Source organism: Prinia subflava, chromosome 15 (genome assembly GCF_021018805.1).
Source record: "Prinia subflava isolate CZ2003 ecotype Zambia chromosome 15, Cam_Psub_1.2, whole genome shotgun sequence".
Classification (NCBI taxonomy): Eukaryota; Metazoa; Chordata; class Aves; order Passeriformes; family Cisticolidae; genus Prinia; species Prinia subflava.
Genome location: NC_086261.1, coordinates 3,447,659 through 3,466,821, shown reverse-complemented (window position 1 = coordinate 3,466,821; position 19,163 = coordinate 3,447,659). Strand labels below are relative to the sequence as shown.

General features: G+C 39.9%; 1 protein-coding gene across 5 annotated transcripts in view; it reads left to right on the top strand.

Moving 5' to 3' along the window:
- The first annotated feature begins 3,783 nt into the window (after positions 1 to 3,783).
- LRRC28 (leucine rich repeat containing 28) overlaps positions 3,784 to 19,163 on the top strand; it is a 50,579-nt gene continuing 35,199 nt past the window's right edge. For 2 of the 5 annotated variants that reach the window (XM_063412349.1, XM_063412347.1), the window contains exons 1-5: positions 3,784 to 3,903; positions 6,170 to 6,387; positions 10,074 to 10,114; positions 12,644 to 12,681; positions 13,441 to 13,578. In XM_063412349.1, coding sequence (XP_063268419.1) covers positions 6,205 to 6,387; positions 10,074 to 10,114; positions 12,644 to 12,681; positions 13,441 to 13,578 — 400 coding nt within the window. In that variant the 5' untranslated portion in view covers positions 3,784 to 3,903; positions 6,170 to 6,204. The other 3 variants (XM_063412350.1, XM_063412351.1, XM_063412348.1) reach the window with 2 other exon arrangements.

The window sequence follows — 19,163 nt, the reverse complement described above, 5'->3', positions numbered from 1 at the left end:
CAAAAGACCACCTAAGAAGAACAAGGACTTTCTGGAGAATGGATTCTTTCTCCATTAGTAAAGACCAAACAGAGTTTAATTCTTTCTGGTACAAGAGACAAATCAACAAATGATGCATGATAAATAAACCTTCTGTGGAAAGAATAGATCCAAAATTCTTGACATTCATACCAACTGAATCTTGTATCATTATGTATATACAATCTGGATTGACTGAAAACATCTTATGTAAGACAGTGTAAAGTAAAAACAAGGATAAGAAGAATTAAGATTTGAAATTCTACAAGAAAGGATGCAAACTGGAAATGTTCTCTTTGCTTCTTCAAGTCTTTGCAGAACCTGATGGGGACAGGAGGCCCTTGGCTCTTGTTCGAAGAGAAATGGAAGTTATTAGTCCTCAGGTGAGGGAGAAAAGCACCCCTTGGTGTCTGTAAGAGCAGAAAAATGAAATTGCATGTTCAACTGCATAAGAGCTTTCAAAATTCCAGGCAATGTTCACTTTGAGAGCTTTCAAAATTCCAGGCAATGTTAATTTTCTAGGTATAAGCAGAAGACAGTGGGACAGCACAAATCATTCAGCCCCTGTGCTGGAACTCTGCCAGGTAACAGAGCTCTGCCATTTTCCTGGGCCACTCCAAATGTCCCAAGCATGTGTTAAGCAGATTCTTCTCCAGTCTGAGCATGGAAAAGATGTTCAGTGGCTGTGAGAGCTGGCAGATGCACCAGGCAGTCCAGTGGGTCACACTGCTTCACACACCTGTGCTGACACTTGTAAAGAAAGCTGAAACTCCATCTGTTGAGCACTGCATTGGTCTGAGCCTAGAAGATTCCTCCAGCCCACAGGACCTCTGTGCACCAAGCAGAGCTGCAGGAGCTCAGTGTTTGCTGATGGATTTTTGCCTCACCATGATTCTCAGAGCGTGGTGATGTCCAAGAAAGCCTATTTTGTACTGCTGCTTGACACACTGAAGAGCAGAGAATAAAAATACTTGGTAATTACTCGACCTTAAAGGAGAAACACTCTCTTGCTGTCGTGCATCAATCACACTGCATTTTCCTGCTGCTAAAAACTGACCTTTAATTGCAAAGTGGGTATTTTTATCATATTCCAAATTTACAGAGTCTAATTTAATGCACATGATTCAATATAAGTGCTATCCACAGCACTGGGTGGAGAAGACTCATGCAGGATTATTAGGGAGGTGGAACTTCACTGTGTTCAGGACTCAAATTCAGAAGTTCACTGAGATACTTTGGATCTTGTCAGTCTGTGGCATTGAAAGCTAGGAAACTTGCCATAAAAACCTCAATAAAAATTATTTCTTTATGTTTCACTTGGCAAAACAAAAGAAAATGTTTGCATAAAGTTTTACTATGCAAAGGTATTTCCAGTTGCATCTCCCCACAGCTGTCAGTCTCAATTAGTTGCCTTGGGTAATAGATCTGGTATAGCATCATCTCTTTTTATTCACACTATCTTCATCTGCCTTGTGTGATTTTGGCACACACAAGAGATCACCAGTGAAGCTGTGCCTGTTTATTCAGCTATTGGATTTGTTCAGTAAACCACTGAAGATGGTGGATCTTCAAGTCACTGACAACTGCAGATTACTTAAATAGATCTACTTTAAACTGGCATTTCAAAGCAAGTTTTATTAGTTTCTTTACATAAGAATAATGAGAATAATTCTTACGTAAAGAATAATTCTTTACATAAGATAAAATCAGCCATCTTTCTCAGCAAGATGGAAAAGTCAAGCCCTCTGTGCTCTCAGAAGAACAAAAATAAGAATTAAATTAGGGTAAAGAAACAGTAAAATTTACTTAGCAGAGAGATTACACTAGTCTGACAAGTTAGACGAGAATGACTTGGCAACCATGAGGCAAATGCTCTCCTCACCAGATCAGATTCCAATATCCCTGCTCTGCTCATCATTTTTAGCCTTGTGACTACACCAGCAAGCCTGGACACCTGTGCTGTGCAGGATGGGAGCTCTGGGGATCAGCTTTCGGGTGTGAGAGCAGCACTTCTCAGAGATCACCATGGCATGGGCTGAGGGGGAAAGAACAGAGAATGAGTGAGTGTGATGATTCAAAACACAAAACAACAAAGAGAGAATCCTGGGTCATCTTCTAGGGGGAAAGACACAAGAAAAAGTGATGTGTGTTGGTGTGAGCAGAAAAGAACAGACAAAATTTGCTCTCAGCAATATCAGAGTGCAATAATCTTATCTCCAGTGTGTTACTCTCCCAAAAAATCTTCAACCAAAAAAAACCAAACCATTTCAACGTGTGTGTAAATAAACACATTAAGTATCCTGGCTCTGTTGAGAACAGGTTTCCCAGGAAAAAAAAGCTTCATCTTTCCTTTTCTATTTCAGTAGAGGATAGTGTCTCTGTCCTGATCAATGACTCAATATCCTGGAGAAGTACATTTGGTTTGACACATTGAATTCTCTCTGAGGAACGTGTTGCTAAAAGTCCTCATATTTAGCTTCTACTTCGGTCTGAAATAAGCTTAACTTTTAATTTCTCAGGTATTTATAGTGCGAGACCAAAGTGACATTAAAAAGTGTGATGTATTTGCTGTTTTTAAAACCATGGTGGTCTACAAGCAGGCCACTTTGTAACATCAGCTGCAAAAAAGAGACAAGTGCTATCAACCACAGTAAGAAATCCTGTGTACAGAATGATATGATAAATATGAAGGATGGTGAATTTTGAAGGGTAAATTATTTCAACAAAACCCAATTTTTTTTTTTCTGAAAAAACAACTCCAAAAAGACTGCAGTTGCAAAGTAAGATGGAGCAAGTGTAGTTGTCACAATCAATTATTGCCTTTCAAGTGCAGGAAAATGACAAATGAGCCATTAAGGGCTGCTATTCTTTATTTAGAACTGAAAAAGAGAGAAATGAGTCTGCAAGGGAAAAGATCTTAAGCTTTTCTCCATGTTGATTTATTTCAAGTGAAAGTTATGTGAATGTATGGAAGAAATGTCTTCTGCAAGGTGTTCATCTTGGAAACCCTGCAGACTTGCTGTGTGAATCTTGTTTGGACCAGTTTATGTTAATTAGTCTGTGGAAACTAGGAGGAGAATTTCTGCAGCTGAGATTCTTTTTTTGAGCCAGCGGTAGAGGTGATCTTCAGCAAAAGCAACTTTTTAATACCCGGTGATGTTAAATACCCCGAGGATGAGGGAATTTGCTGTCAGCAGAGAACTGACAAGACACAAACACACCTTTATGTGTCATCCTTGTGTGTGTGAATACATCTAAAATCAAAACATTTCCACAACTATCGTGTAAAAAAGGTCACGAAGGGCAGGTTGTGGGTGCAGGTAGGACTCCTGAGCGTCTCCATTCTGCTGTTAACACAGAAATAGAAGGCAGCGGCAGCTGCACCAAAGGTCCCTGACCACAACTTTTATCAGCAAATAAAGTTCTCATTTATCAGCGATTAAGCAGGGATGACTTATTAGCACCGGGGGCTGAGTGGACACCCTGGGGAGGCAAGTGGAGCCCACATATTCACTCATGGAGTCGCACCGGGAGGGACCGGGAACACCTGAACACCGGGAATACCTGAACACCGGGAACACCCTAACACCGAGAACACTTCAACACCGGCAGAGACCGGGACACTCGGGAACCCCCGAGCACCGGGACCGCCCGGCGCCCCCAGCCCACACTGAGGGCCGGGCGTGGCGCTGAGGGGCGGCGCGCTCCCATTGGCTGGCGGAGGGAGGCGGGAGAGACGGAGCCTTGTGATTGGCTGCGTCCCGCGGCGGGGCGGGGCGGTGTCTCGCGAGAGCCGCGCGGCGGCCGCGGTCTCGCGCGGCCCGGCCCGTTCCACCCCCGGGTCCCTGGGCCGGCGGCGGCGCCGCTCCCGCTGCGGCGGCCCCGGTGAGTGGCAATGACCCAGCCGGGCCGAGGGGGAGACGGGGCAGGGCCAGTGCGATCGGGTCCTGACGGTGGGAGGTTGTCTCCGGTGTTTTGCCCCTGCTGTCCGCTCGCCGGACCGCGCGGGCACAGCGCCTCTCCATGAGGGGGTACGCGCTGTGGCCGGGCCCGATCCCCCCTGTCTCTGCCATTCTCCTCTTGTTCCCCTTTTTCTCCTTCTTTTCCCCGTGTGCCCCTTGGCCGATGCCCTTCTTTCCCCTCCCCTTCCCATCTCTCCCCCATTCACCCCCTTTTCCCCCGTGCCCCCTTCCTCCTCGCCTTTCCCTGAAGGACCCGGCCCCTCACAGGTCACTGGGTGCTGTCAGCCCTCATCCTTCTTTTTTACTCCCCGTAAAGACCACGGTTGTGGCTGTTCCTCTTTGGTAAGGCTGCACCTCATCCTTGGAAAAAGATAATTGAGAGAGGAAAAAGTTTGCCTGGTGGTGGAAGGGAGTAGGAGGAGGTTCTTTTGAAGTAAGAGCCAGCGTAGATTGTGAGTGGACTTTGCATCTGTGGCGTTGCGTGTCTGTGTATCCGTGTGTGCCATGGCGAAATGTGCAATTGTTACATGGAGTCACAACTCTGTGAAGAGTGCAGGACACCTGAAAATCATCTCTGGACAAACTGGAAGGCAATTGGATATTTATGCATTTGTTTCGTCATTTCTCAGCTTCTGATTAAGAAAAAGAAAGATGAGCTTTTCTTTACCTTGTCTTATATTGTGGAGGTTAATAATAAAAACTCAAACTATACCCATTAAAAAATGTAATGCTTTTCCAGGAATTATTTTAGTGCTGATCACAGAAGTAGAGTTGGGAATTGTAATGGCTTCATTTCCTTTTTCTTCTGGACTAAGAGAGCTTTAATGTTAGGAGTGCCAAGGGCCAGTGTGTGTGCCCTGTTCCCTAGAACAGCTAATGAAGGTTAAAAACCTCTTAAAAACCCCACGAATGTGTATTGCTCCAGAAGGGCACAGATCACTGCTAAGAGCTGTTATCTGCAAATCAAGGGAACTACTCAAATTAATGAAGTAGTTTGATTTACACGTATGGTTATGTTGTCAGTCTTCAGCTGGAGCTCTGTGTACCGTGCCTATCATGGTTAAAATAAATCATAAATCATCTGATTTATGATTTATGATTCAGAATCTTCACTTCCAATGTCTGTTATGATCAGAAACCTCCTTCACTAAAGGACTGACCTAAAATAGAAAATGTTATTGGCGGGACACAATAACATTTCTGAGTCCTTTTGCCTTTCGTTAATGGCAATAATAATGTGTATATAATTAAGTTAAATACACAAGTCTGTAGCAAAATGATAACTTTAATGAATAGTCTGGTTTATTATGTTTTTTAAGAGATAGTTGAAAAGATGCAGCGTTGTTGTTGTCTAAATTTAGACAGCATAATAATGACTTGAATTTTGGTTATATGTGAAAAACAAGTTGAATAAAGTCAGGTTTCAAATACGAGTTAATTTTTAATTTGTCTTTCTGCTTTTGTTTTCTGGTTTTGAAATTGTCAGTTAAAGCTTGACACTTTGTTCTTTCTGGTTTTATTTTTAGTAGAGCAAGCTGAGAATCTGCTGTCTTATCTAACCCTTTATAAATTTTCTCACTGCAAGTTTCAAATTTCTCATATACTGGTGTATTATTTTTAAATGGCTTTACTGGCTATCTATCCCGATTATCTCTTCCAATTGGTAAATTATTCCACGAATTTTATATGGGAAAGCATTTCAAACTTTAATTGCCTTTTGTCTTACTGCCTTAAAAGTTAATGGTGTTTTTTACTTATCTGAGACTAAAATCCTCTGCTAAGTGTGTTTTTCTTATCTGTGGGTTCTTTTTATAGCACATGGGACAGGATAGATGTGGAACATCAGTAATGATTAATAGAAGATTTTTTAAAATTCTTTTTGTGGTGGCAGTGTTGACAAAATAATCTGAAAGGTCCATAGGACATGGATGAAACTGAAAGCGTTAAATATACCCAAAGATTTTATTATTTCAGGTCCTATAATGCACTGAAACTTAATCCAGAAAATAGCCAAAGACTTGCTTCTAACATAGCTTGTGGTGTGGATGTTCTGGGGACTTTGTATATTAACTGGAACAAGTGTGTTTAGGTAAATTATCAGATAATCTGTAATCAGAAGCTCTTCCTGCAGAAGAAGGCACAGCTACACCTTGGTAATACTGGGCTTTGTTCCTCTTTTTGTCTCCTAGAGATGGGTCTGCTCTCAGAAGATGCGATGCAGTAGATGTGGTGCTTAGTCATGGCATCAGAGCTGTGTAAAACAATCTCTGAGGCAAAGCTGGAGAGGCACAAGAACTTGTTCCTAAATTACCGAAATCTCCATCACTTCCCTCTGGAGCTGCTGAAGGATGAGGGGCTGCAGTACTTGGAAAGACTTTACATGAAAAGAAATTCCCTGACCACATTGGTACGAAAGTCTCTTTATTGCCATGTTTACTGTCTGTGTGTTTAGGAATTCTGAGTTTTGAAACAAAACAAAAAGATTATATTAGAGATAATCTGACCCTGAATGATGTCCTCAGCTGTGAGATAAGAGTATTTGAACTTGCATAGGTAACGTAGAGAATAATAAATGGAACTTTGTGACATTTTATGTTTACCCTTTTCAAGCTCTCAGGACCTTCTGGGGCTTTTCTTGTCAGGCTTGTTGTTCTGTTGGGGTTTTTTTAACCTATACCTATTTTACTCATGTAAGGGGTGAGTTTCTCCTGTTGGGTGATGCGGTGCAGGCTATTCTACATTTCATTTCTTCACTAGGCTGAATGACTTTTCCCTTGGTGTGTGCCTAATTTCAAAGCCCAGCTCAATCCCGGGGTCTAATTCCAAACCTGCTGTTAAGGTGCAGGTAAAAACTTGGATCTCTGGGCTGCTGTTGATAGCAGAACACAGTTATGTGTCAGCTAATGTCACAGTTCAGGTGGGGTTTTCTTTAGGAACTTCTTGTTTTGTTGTTTTTCCCTGAACTGAAGAAATTCTCACCCTGAGTGGATGTTGTGACCTCAAAATTCAGTGTGGGGCAGTTAAATAACTGAGAGATGTTCTGAGCTTGTTGGACTCTGTAGGATAGAGTCAGGACTTGCACTGTTAATAGGCTCAAGTCTCCACGTTCTCATTTTTGGTTGCTTGATTGGTTTGGATTTGTTGGTTAATTTTTTTGGTGGGCTCTTCCTTGGTATGAGAGGTAAAATAGTAGCAATGGTAGAGGAGCTGTAGGGCATGACTATTTAAAATTCACCAAAATTGTACAGTTTTCAGGATTTCCTAGAACAAGTCCAGTACTCCACTTTAAGGGCCAAAAGCTGAAAGGATTCTGAAGATTTTCTGCCTTTTCTTCATCTTGAATGAGTCACTTAAGTTGACATGTACTGTAGAGAATTATTTTAGCACTCTGGTTTCGGGCAGTAATTTAATAATGTGTAATAATTTAACAGGAGGATAGGATTCACAGTTACAAATCAAAACAGCTATAAAATTAGCCAAAGACTGTAAACAGCTCTGCCTTGACACTCCATGAAATTCAGTGATGATTTAGTGCAGTGAGGTTCCCAACTTTGCACTGCTCAATATCTGAAACAATAAGGGGGGTTTTGTATGTGAGTGGTAAAACCTGGATTAAAAACTGAAACAAAAGTTAAAATGTGGGTCACACTTAGGCAAAATTGCTTTCCAACAGCGTGAAGCAGAGCATGATTAGATTCACAGCAATCAGGATAACTTGCTCATAATGTGCCTTGTTGGGATCTCATTCAAGTGCTCAGCACTATTGTTGGAACAAGGCAAACAAATTTGGGTGTCATTCACTGAGCATCTGTTCCACAGAAGAGATGTTGGAAGTTGTAGTGGACCAAAATAGATCAAATCAGCAGCATGTTACAAAAAAAGGCAGATGTCTTTTTGGAACGTGGAAACTTTCACAATCTCCATTAAAAGCAGAAGGAAGTAATTATTGGATCCTGTTAAAGCACAAGCTGGAGCAGAGTTTTACACTCATGAACAGCCTGGGTGAACTGCAGAGAACCTGGAGAGCAGCAGCAAGGGACCTTTAGAGAGAGGGCCCTGAGAGAAGAGGTGGAGAGGAAAAAACAGGAGCAACTGAGGAAACAGAAATCATTTTTTACAAAGCAGAATTTCAGAATGAGATTTTTCAATGTCCATTACTGGTAGGACAAGCAGTGCTCTCAATTTTAGTAAAGTCATGGTAGTCAGGTACACTGGAGCAGTGTGAGGAGTGGAAATCTCATCTGAGAATACTTGAAAACAATTAAATTGCTGAAGGAAAATGTCAATTCCTTATACTTCTTTAATGCAAGGCAATGAGCAATGGCTCATCAGTAATCACTTTAAATTGCATAAATATTATTGAAAACCATCAAAATAGAACCTGCACCATATTTCTGTAAAATTAGGTGGTACTTTTGTCCCACTGGTTCATTCCTTCAGAATTCTGAAAATAAATTACTGAATCAGCTTTTGTTCTTTTCTCAAATGGCTTCTGTCCTTGACAGATGACTCCTATGAAATGTCTGGGATAGCTGACAGAATTTACCTTGGCTAAGAATAATTTCATTTTTGTCTTCATTGGCAAGGTGGAAGTGATGGAGTGCTGTGACATAATGAATGGATCAGGGAGCCACACAGCACACCTGTATCCCAGCATCAAACCTTCCCACTTCCCAGTTAATCTTTGATAACATGAACCTCCCAGTACCCAATTTCCCCATCTATTAAAAGGAAATAAGTGTTTGCCTTGTCACCTCTGTCGGAAGCAAGACCAAGAATTATTGTTCTTATTTACTGCCTCAGAATGTGTGATGCTGTCCTGGTGAAACAGTGAACACAGTTTGTGGTTCAGGTTAGCATCCTTATCACACTACAGGCTGTAGGATGGCAGTGAATTTGCTTTTCCCCACGCTTTTTTCAGTTAAAGTTGAATTTTTCGGTGTTTGTGCCCGTTGTCCCGGCGGAAGCTCCGGGTGGGCCCGGCCCGAGCCGCCAGGGGGCAGCACCGCACCGGGCACAGCGCGCGGGCCGTGACGTCACCGCGACGGGGGCTGCGCCTGTCCCGACATTTCTTGGCCCGAGCCCTCAATCGCCGATCCCGGGCTGAGCAATCGGGGCTTCCACTCACACCTGCATGGGGCATGTTTGTCACGGGAGAATATTACCTGTGTAAGGTCGGCGTATTGCTCCATCGTCATGTTATGAATGCAAAGTTGTGTGTTTTAGATAACGCAGCTATTTAAAGTGTCACACATCATGTTTATTCACATGAAAGCTTGTAGTTTTAACAGGAATTTAATTGTGTGATCAAGCTGCTTTTAAAATACAGTAATTTCTGCATATAGCAGTATTGTAGCCCTTTTGTTCTGTAAAATAAATCTATCTTAAAGCAGGTTTCTTAAGCAATAAAACTGTCTTAACTGAATAATTTTGAGTACAGTTTCCAACACGACATCTGAAACTTGTGAAGCCAATTTTGTGATATGTGCTCATGGTTATAAATGCCACCAAGGAAGAGAATTACAGCTAGGGATCAGTTGGCAGTTAGGAAATGATATGCATGTTAATATGTAAATATGAAAATCTAGTTTGATGGATTCAGCAGTTCTGGCTTGGTGGTAATTGATAAAGCTACACCAAGATTGTAGGTCATTTCCCAGTTTAGCAGCATTATAAAATACATTCTGGTTAGACATCTTGTGTCGTTCTTATTCTGCTTTAAGTCTGTAAAGACTGCAACTTCTTAGCAATTTCTTGCCTTCAACTAACTCATTTATTTGAATATATTTTCAAAAGGAGATGAGGTAATCCATCTTTTCAGTCTCAGAAATCTGAGTCCCATTTTGCTGAGGACATGGTAATGTCACTTTCTAGGCTGTAGCTCTGTTCAGTAGAGAATTGCTCACCCTGGATACATCCGAGACTGCCCCGATGGATACTTAGGGGCACGGAACCAGGGCATTTATAGACATTCCTCGTTGCCATTTTTCCTGCTGACATGTTCTAGTATGGTGATTAAAATGACTTGGGTACACAATATTTGTGTGTCTGGTTTTTGTTTCGAAACCTAAAAAATCTCTAATTCTCTTTCAGCCAGAAAACCTTGCACAGAAGCTTCCAAACCTCGTGGAATTGTGAGTTTGTGTAGGAGTTTGAATATATTTTTATAATGCTTATCTGTCTCATCTTAAAATAATCTAGAATGTATTATTTGCACATAATTTATCTATTAAGTATGGAGGGCAAGAAAGGGTAATTTTTTTGTTTTCTTAATTTGCTTGTTGTTGGGTTTTTTTTTTCTGAAGGAGGCGTATTAAGGCCAATTTTAACTTTTTAAAAATTTCTTGTTTATTGTATGAGAAGAACCTTTATACCAGTGTCTATAGTTCTAAAAAAACTTATCGCATAAATGCTGTATAGACTTGTCACACCGATAAACCCCGTGCAGTGGTCAGGGGGTTGTGACAGAGTCAGAGTCACAGGTTACAGCCTCCAGCCCATCCCTGCTGCTCACTCCCTCCCCAGCTCCCAAGGGTTTGATGAGCTCAGTCTTGCTGATTGTAATCAGTTTTTGGAACCAAGTCACAGATTGTCAAATGTGAGCAGGGATGAGCATGTAGGGCTAGTAACTATGGAATGATGATTGCTGTAGGCAGAGCAGTTTATCCAGTCTTGTCCAAAAAATGGATGTCCCATGAACTGGATTATTTTGACAATTAATTTAATTCAGCCCCTGAGACAATGTTTTTTTTCCTTCTCCTTTTCTTATAAAGTTGTGATTCCCTTCTGTGGTAGGATTGGCAGTGGGGGGTTAAAAGGGATATCCTCCTCTTGTCTCAGTTTCAGATGAGTGACTGATGGAGCAGTGATTGTGTTTATTTAATGTTTAATGGCCAGCTCCACACGGGAGGTGTTTATCTGAGGGCTCAATGCCCTCAGCTCTCTGATCCTGTCGTCCTCTGGTGGCCCTCAAACCCCACCTTTGTGGTGCCTGTGCCACAGTGTGACTGAACTGGTTTGGAGGTCACTGCAGTCTCTGACTCACTCACCGAGCTCATCGTGCCTCTGTCTTGAGAGTGTTTGTGCTCTGAAGCAGTAAAATAAATATTTTTATATTTGATATCATGATTTGCCACTGGGCATCAGGAAACCTCAGGTGTTATTTGATACTGCTTTTAGGAAAACCTGTTTAAATTACAGCTTAAAATAATTTCTTACAAACACTGATTTATAAGAGTCAAACCTAATTATTTGCTGTTCAGCAAGCTCAGTTGTCCCAGGACATTCTGGTGGTGTAGGGAGAGCTGCAATGGGCCTATGGCTTTGTGTTGCTCCAACAGGAAAGTCAATTTCTGACGAGACAATAAGAGGTGTTTTGTTGTCAGGGAAGAGACCACAAAGTAAGGATTTATTTAAAGAATAATTTGTTACAGTACCTTTCAATTTTGAGAGACAAACTTAAATTAATTTTATTTTCCTGAAAGTTATATCCTTAGTTATTTCACTTGTGTGTTTTTCTTTGCATATCATGACCCTAATGCTGGGCTAGGAGTTGTAGCTCCTCATAACACAGGGTTTTTTTAGCTTAAATGAAGTAGTTCACAAATATTTTCAGGAGCTGCAGCTGAAATGGGTAGGAGAGTTCTCATCCTATGTTACTACAAGCATGTATGCTATTCTTATGTTTAAGTTTTTAGCAAACTAGAATTTTTAAAGCAAAAGAGAAGGTTCAGGTGCCCTGTGCAGTTGAAATGTTCATGTCTTTTCCCTTTTTCTGGCTCCCTGAAAAGAGAGGCCCCTACTTTAGGAAATGCACTTGGAATACAGTAGGAAAAACCATGCCATGAAAATAATTCTATGTGTGCCTAAGCAATTGAACATTGAGTACTCAATATTCCTTTACAATTGGATATCAGTATTGGAAAAATTTGTTACTGTTGTTTTCTACAAGACCCAATTGTTCTTTTGCAGCAATGATGATTGAAATCTGAAATGTGTAAAATCTGAGATCAGTGTTTATGTTAGCAGAAGTACTGGAAGTGCTCCATCAGAGGGTGCTGAACATTCTTAGTGAGAGATCTGGCCACCCTCTGTAGCTGCATAAATAACCATGTAGTGAGATTGGGTTTTTCTCTTGAAAAATGTACTTTAAGTTTGAAAAACCCACTTTTAGTGAGTAGATCATGTGCTTATTTCTTCACTAAAGGTGTGAGAGTTTATGTGCAGGGGAAAATGTTTGTAATTGTAAAACTTGCGTGGATGTGGGCTTTTTTCTTTCCTTGGCCAGCATTTAGTGTCAAATAACCTGGTAATCAAATATGATTTATTCTGGTTATTCTCTCTGCTTATTTGTTTCCCTTTTTGTTTTCCTCCATATGACCCGCAAAACTAAATCCCATTATTATTGTAACAGTGAATGGTTGGTTTTACATAACTGTATGTCATTTTCTTTTCTTTTTATGCTAATCATTTAATGATCCAAATGAAACTTAAGTACCTGTCCATTGCCAGTTTACACAGTTTCCACAGCTTTTGTGGTCATGGGGAGGAATGGCTTTGAGGGTGCTCTTTCAGTCTGAAACTGGATATTTTGCAAAGTGATGATGTGGCAGAAGTCCTTGAGGGTAACAGGTGGTGTCCTCTGCTTTTTCTCCTCCCCCCAGGTACCTTCATTCAAATAACATAGTTGTTGTACCTGAAGGTAAGTAATCTACCAGCTCACGATAAGTGGCAGCAATCATGAAATATTCATCTTTCTTCTTTGAAGAGGCCTATTTTTCCTTTATTTTCCCATAAAACATTAAAGATTTTCATACAAAATATACCAGTGTAGCTTTTAGTTGATAATGTCCTTGTTTATGCTATGTTAAATTCTTTTAATGAATTCTCAAATGCACCTAAATGCTGTTTGCTCCAGTTCTAATTGCAGAAAGTGAAAAGGCTAAATGGCACTCATCTGCAGAAACTAAAAATCCAGAGTGTCTGCTGCTTTCAGGCAGTTACCACACTGAATACTCTGCTGGTTTAGATCATGACAGATTTGAAACCCAAAGGAGCAAGAACTTGTATGAGTTTCTTTTCCTTAATTGCAGAGTTATGCTCCCAACTTGAGGAATTTGTGTTCAATTTATGCTCTTCCTGCATATAAATTGGATAGAGTCAAAGGAGGAGAATGGAGAAAGTGGTTTCAGAGCAGACTTGTCTGAGGAGAATCTGGAGATGGGAGTATTCTGTACATCACTGTATTTGTTACCCCTGTCTCACTGCCAGCAGAGCTGTTTGTTATGTGGAGCAGCATTTCCACAATTGGTGTCACTGAGTTGTGAGACTGGCTTTAACACCTCGGGATGTGCTCAGACACAGCTGTTGGGAGCTGTGCCTTGTCCTCCTCTCACAGTCCTGTCAAGATTTGAGCGTTCCTCTTGGGTCACGTTGATCTTTTAATCTGTTCTCTCGCAAGCCATTGGCTCCCTGGTTAAGCTGCAGTTTCTGGACCTGAGTGACAACGCCCTGGAGATTGTGTGCCCGGAGATCGGCCGCCTGCGGTCCCTGCGGCACCTGCGCCTGGCCAACAACCAGCTCAAGTACCTGCCTGCAGGTGAGTGCTGGCACTGAGGGCTCCAGCACTGCCACAGCCTCGCAGCTCTGCCTGCCAAGGGATCTGCTCCTGCTTTACTGAGCCCTTGCACTTGCAGGGATTGCTCTTTGTGTTGCTCCCAGTGTGCTCAGTCACAGAAAAGCTGTCCTCTGAAAAATGCTGCTCAAGTGGGAAAAATCTATTTATTTAACAGCCTTTGCCATCGTATCAAGAAAATATTGAACTTCCTTGAGAAGATGCAAAATGCCAATGACAACTGTCATTGTGATAAAATGATGTTTCTTCCAGTTTTCCACAATATAAAGGATTCCGGTCCTTGCTTCCTTTCTTTTCGCCCAACAGCCCCAATCTCATATTTTCTAAAAAGACACATGTCTAGTAGCTTTGCCTATGGCAGTTCTATCTCATTGTGACAGTAGATAACAAATGTTTGTCTTGCTAGTTTATAATAAAAAAGCAAAATATATTCGAAGTAAATGTGACACAAAGTCAGATAAGTTTGCCACAGGCAGATTTTGAATGATTTTTTTGTCTTCTAAATACTTTGATAAGCAGATATAACATTATTATTCTTCCATCACCCTTATATCTGTTCAGATAAGATGATGGTGATTTTCAAATACTTTTTTAATTTTAGTTTTTAATTTTTCTCTGGTGTATTTGCATTTTCTGATTTGCGGAGATGATAAAAATTTCAGGCTATGATTTCGAAAAACTTGTCTAACTTAATCTAACAGGATTAGCTCTTGGCTCTATTTTAACTAATTTCTCAATGTGACCTTCATGTGTTTTAAGTTCACATTGTTTATTCTCAAGAAATGTATTGCAAATGCTCCTTGAAGTTCTGGGTGCAGAAGTCTTGCTGTCCTTTGCTTGCACTTTTCTAGACTGCTTTAAAAAAGTCAAAGGATGGTTATGATTAGAAAGAAAAAAAAAAGTATATGACTATGTAAATGCTCTGGAATGAAATTAGATAAACCTGTTAAACATTATGACCCAGGGCCAATAAAATTTCCATCAATTTTCAGATGTCCTACATTCAAAAGAAAGGAGTGACTTGAGTGTGCTTTATGTTCCTCAAAGATAATTTACCTTATGGTGCTGTACCATGAAAGAAAGACTTGTTCAAAGAGAAAGTGACACATTTTCTGCAAAACTTCACACATTAACTTAAAAAGGTTCCAAAAAAGACTTTCAAAAGGATAATTTACATTACTGAAGAGTTGATTTGGAGTCTACCACATTTGATTAGGAGCTGGTATCAGCTGAGACTTGCCGCATTAAATTTCTCCCGAAGTTTATAGAAGATTTGGTCCTGAGCATTGTCCCTGAATGTGTTTGGGTTTGTGTGCATGAAAAGTTTGCATGTTTAGGAATACTCCTGGTGCTGGCTGTTTATGCATTGGAGAATGCAGTGGTGTGTGGTCTTTGTGTCCATGGTGGTGTCCCTTGTGCCAGTGCTGCTGCTGGTGCCAATCCTGGCACTGTCACTGGGACTGGATGTCACACGAGTGTTTCCAGCCCAAGCAGGATTAGCCTTTCACTCACCCTGCCCACTGCAGAGTTAATCTCTTGCACTGACTGTTTCCTAAACAGAACAATTCCCAAACAGGGCTTCCAAGCATGTTTTCTTAGATGTTCTCTGTAAAATTGTGGAGACTTCATTAAATAAAATCTTAGTGATTCAGAATAACACGCTCAACAATTGAAAAAGGAGAACAAAATAATAAATTTTGATTGTTTCATTCCTAATTATACTGGTAGCATGTATCTTCATTATGGTGTCAGCTAGCATTCTGTTGGGAAAGCTGGCAGAATTCAGCTGAACTAGGATGGGATGTGATTTCACTGCAGTGCATCGTTTTACTCTGTGTTCACTGCTTTCTGTGCAGCAGACACTGCACTGCTAGGGAAAGACAGCTCTAAATGGCTCTTAATTTATAATAAGGAACCATTTAAGATATAGCTTAGCTTCTACCCATGCAGCTTGTGCAGAATTTAAAGATCTGCTTTAAAAAGAGCTTTTGGATTTAGATGACAGTCATTTATGGAAATTACTACAGAGTGGTTGCCCTGGCATTCCTTTGGGTCTCCATTCCCAGTGTCTGGTGTTAAAAGTACCCTCAGTTTTTTCAAAATTCCATAGATATCTGGGAAGATACTGTTGGTAATATCCTAAATCAATTGCTAAAAAATAGCTTCTTTGCAGCTGCAGAACAGTTGGATGTAAATGTTTGCTGTTATGTGTCTGAACACCCCCACTGTTCTATTGCATTTTAATTCTTAAGAATGATTCTTTGTTGTGTCTTCCTTAATTGTGATTAAGAGCTGGAAGAAACAATGCAATTAATAGCATATGTTGATCCATTATGCATTTTTAATGGTTTTGTTTCACAATTGTGCTCTTAATGTTCATTTTTAGTATTTAAGATTTGCCTTCTAGAAATCAAATTTTAAACTAATTGAAGTAGTGTGCATTTAAGATTTAGATTTAAGCCTCTAGTCTGATTGCAGAGATTCTTCAGACTCTGATAGAGGTTGAGCCTGTGCTATGGTTTATCTTCACTGGGATGGGCAAGGTTTTAATCTCCTAAGTACTTGTTTTAATAAAACATGAGAGAACTTGGTGAGAATTAAAGGGAAAAATTTGTCCAGAATGAGCGTGTTGAAATGGAAATATAATAGTAAATGGCTGGGAGAAAATGCTTTGTGAAATTCTCCCAGTGTCATATTTTGAATATACTTTAGATAAGATTAATAAATGGGCCAGCTTCTGCCTAATGCAGATTCTTCAGTATCTGCGTTCTGGGGTAATCAGAATCCCTGAGAGGCTCTGCCTTTCAGAGACGAGCTGATTAAAAGAGTTGCAGATAAGTAAAACAAGATTTAATGTTCTAAAGTTCTCTTGAGGACTTGTTTTCATTTAAATGCACAACATTGTTTTGTTCTGCAAATTGTAAATCTCGTAGCTGCTGTCTTTAACAGTTTCTTGGTTCATATATTTGGCTCTGGTAAATGCAATTCTTGAACAAGAAGTAAGTTTTGTAAAGTTTTCTGCTATTTAAATGTAGCACTTGAATAATCTAACTTCTTGAGGGCCATTTGGAAATGTGTGACACCAAAGATGTTACTGAAAAAAGTCAGCATAAACAAAAGATGGTTATTTCATATTATTACATTAGTTCATGTATGAGCTTGACTTAGACATGACATTGTGTTTTCACTGTAGCTGAACTTTATTTTTTCAGAGATTTCTTCTTTTATTCAGTGAATTGATGTTTCATTTTAATTTGGGGTTGTAAAGTTAGTTCTGTATGCATGTACCCTCAGAAGGAAATTTTCTGAATCTTCTCACTCACAAATGACTAACTAGAAAATTCCCCTTTGTTTCTGATGGTTATAATGCACATGATACTTCAGTTCCTTTCATTCTTGAGAAGTATTTCTCTTTGTGTAAGAGTTACTGTGTCATTTGAAAAGAAATAAATCCAGTGAGATGCATTATAAAAATTATTTTTGAGGAATCCCAAAGTCAGGGTTCTCTATTTTCTGTTACCATTTAGATTTGGTTTGACTTTAGCCTTGGAATCTTTTGATGTGCAGTGGTGGCTCTTCAGGTTTACATTTTGGTCTTAGAGCTGGAATGCGTGTTTGGGGAACAGATGACTTAAAAGAGGGTGGGTTATACTCAAATTTGGAGTTAAGTTTCTTATTTGATAAGGATTACTTTTTTTTTTTTTGCCCATTACTTGAGAGGTACTTCTCTTTAGAAACAGCTAGTTTTGTAGCATCTTGTTCTAAGATTTAATTAAAAGTGAGGTTATGTTTACTCAGCACATGCTGCAGTTAATTATAGATTTACTGAAATGAAAAGCTTAATGTTTTGCCAAGTCAAGAGCAAAATCTAAGTAATTAAAGAAGAGGGTATGGTTTATGATCCCAGCCCATCTTTTGGCAAAGTTCCCTTTAAGAAGAGGGAAAAAAAATCAGTAGTTGTCTTTACATGGGCTGGACCATGGTTCTCTTTGTGTTTGTTGTTCAAGAGCTGAGTGCACTGACCAAGCAAAAAGAAAAAACCAAAAAAAAGGCCAAATAATAGCAAATTTGTTGTCAAAAGTGGGATTAGTGTTTGTTTGAGTGCTAAAGGGAGTGCAGGTGAGGGAGCAGCCCTTGCTGGAGGGATGCAGGGCTGTGCCAGAGTCCAGGGCAGGGTCCTGCCCCAGCAGAGGGAAAGTGGCTGCCATTGCAAATCCACACCTCTGTGTTGTCTCTGGAAGCTCCTGCAGCTCACATCCACTTGTTGCCATTTTGTCTCCTTTAGGCAGGCTCTGGAGGAAAAGGAATTCGTGTGCCTTTGGTGTATTTAAAGTGCAAACTGCAGCAATGTTAGCACAGAGACCCTTCCTTTCAGTTCTGCTCAAATCCTTTTCCTTTTTAAGGCAAATTGTTTTAGAAATATAATCAGTTTAAGACTCATTAAAATACATTTGTAGGCTTATAAAACTTTATCTTCAAAGCATTTGAGAAAGATCCTGTGAAGCTGATAAGGGAGTGTTATCCTCATTTTACAGAGTAGAAAAAAAGTGTTTTTAACAGAAGTGATTTGCTCCAGGCCACAGCAGGAGTCAGTGTTAGCCAGAAATAGAACTTGGGTGTTCCCATTCCATTTGTCAAGACCACACCTTTTTGAGGCTGATCATATTTAATGTTAGGGAGGATTGAGTCTTCCCACCCATTATTAGGAAATTAATAATTATCTCTCCATAATGAATAACCCTCTAAGTTAATAGGAAATTAATAGTGGTAAGATCAGTGAGTTTTTGTAACTGAACCAGCTTGTGCTTCCAGGAGGCTGGAAGAGCTCAGAAGATGAATTTTGAAATACATAACTTTTATAGATACACACTAGACAATTTTCTCTTGCATTGGTAATTTCAGTGTAATGACAAGGAGGGTTCAGTAGTTTCTAAAATTATAAATCAAACGATAATTGTTGATTGCTGCTTTGTCTATTTATACAGTAACCCTTGGAATGTTGAGTGATTATTGAAAGTCTGCTTTGCTTTGGAATTTGCTTTACTAATTGGGGGCAGGAGAAACTTCCAGATATGAAAACTGCATATTCATTTCTCTCACTTTTTTAATGTTGCTGTAAAGTACAATATCTGTATTTACTATTCATACCAGTATTTAACTGGTAAAGACTTATTGAATACCCAACTTAGAATTCTGAATAGAGCTCAATATAAGGGATTTCAGTAAATCTCAATTAAAGGCACATAAACACGACTTATTCCCTCCCTCCTTTTCACAGTAGATTTCCACTGATGGCTGCAGCATGCCAGTAATTCTATTCTTACTCTAGACCCTGGCATGAAAGTATGTGGTCCTCACTCATTTTTTTGAACTTGTGTTCCACATTTTGATTTAGAGACTTCAAAATCAGGGGAATGAATTTGGCTTCTTACCTTAGCTCTCCCCAGATTTCCCTTCTGCTTTTATGACTGTCTCTGGTTAGGGCAGATTGCTTTGATACTTAATAATTAAGTTCAAAATTTTTTTATAATGGTCATGAATTTAAAAGC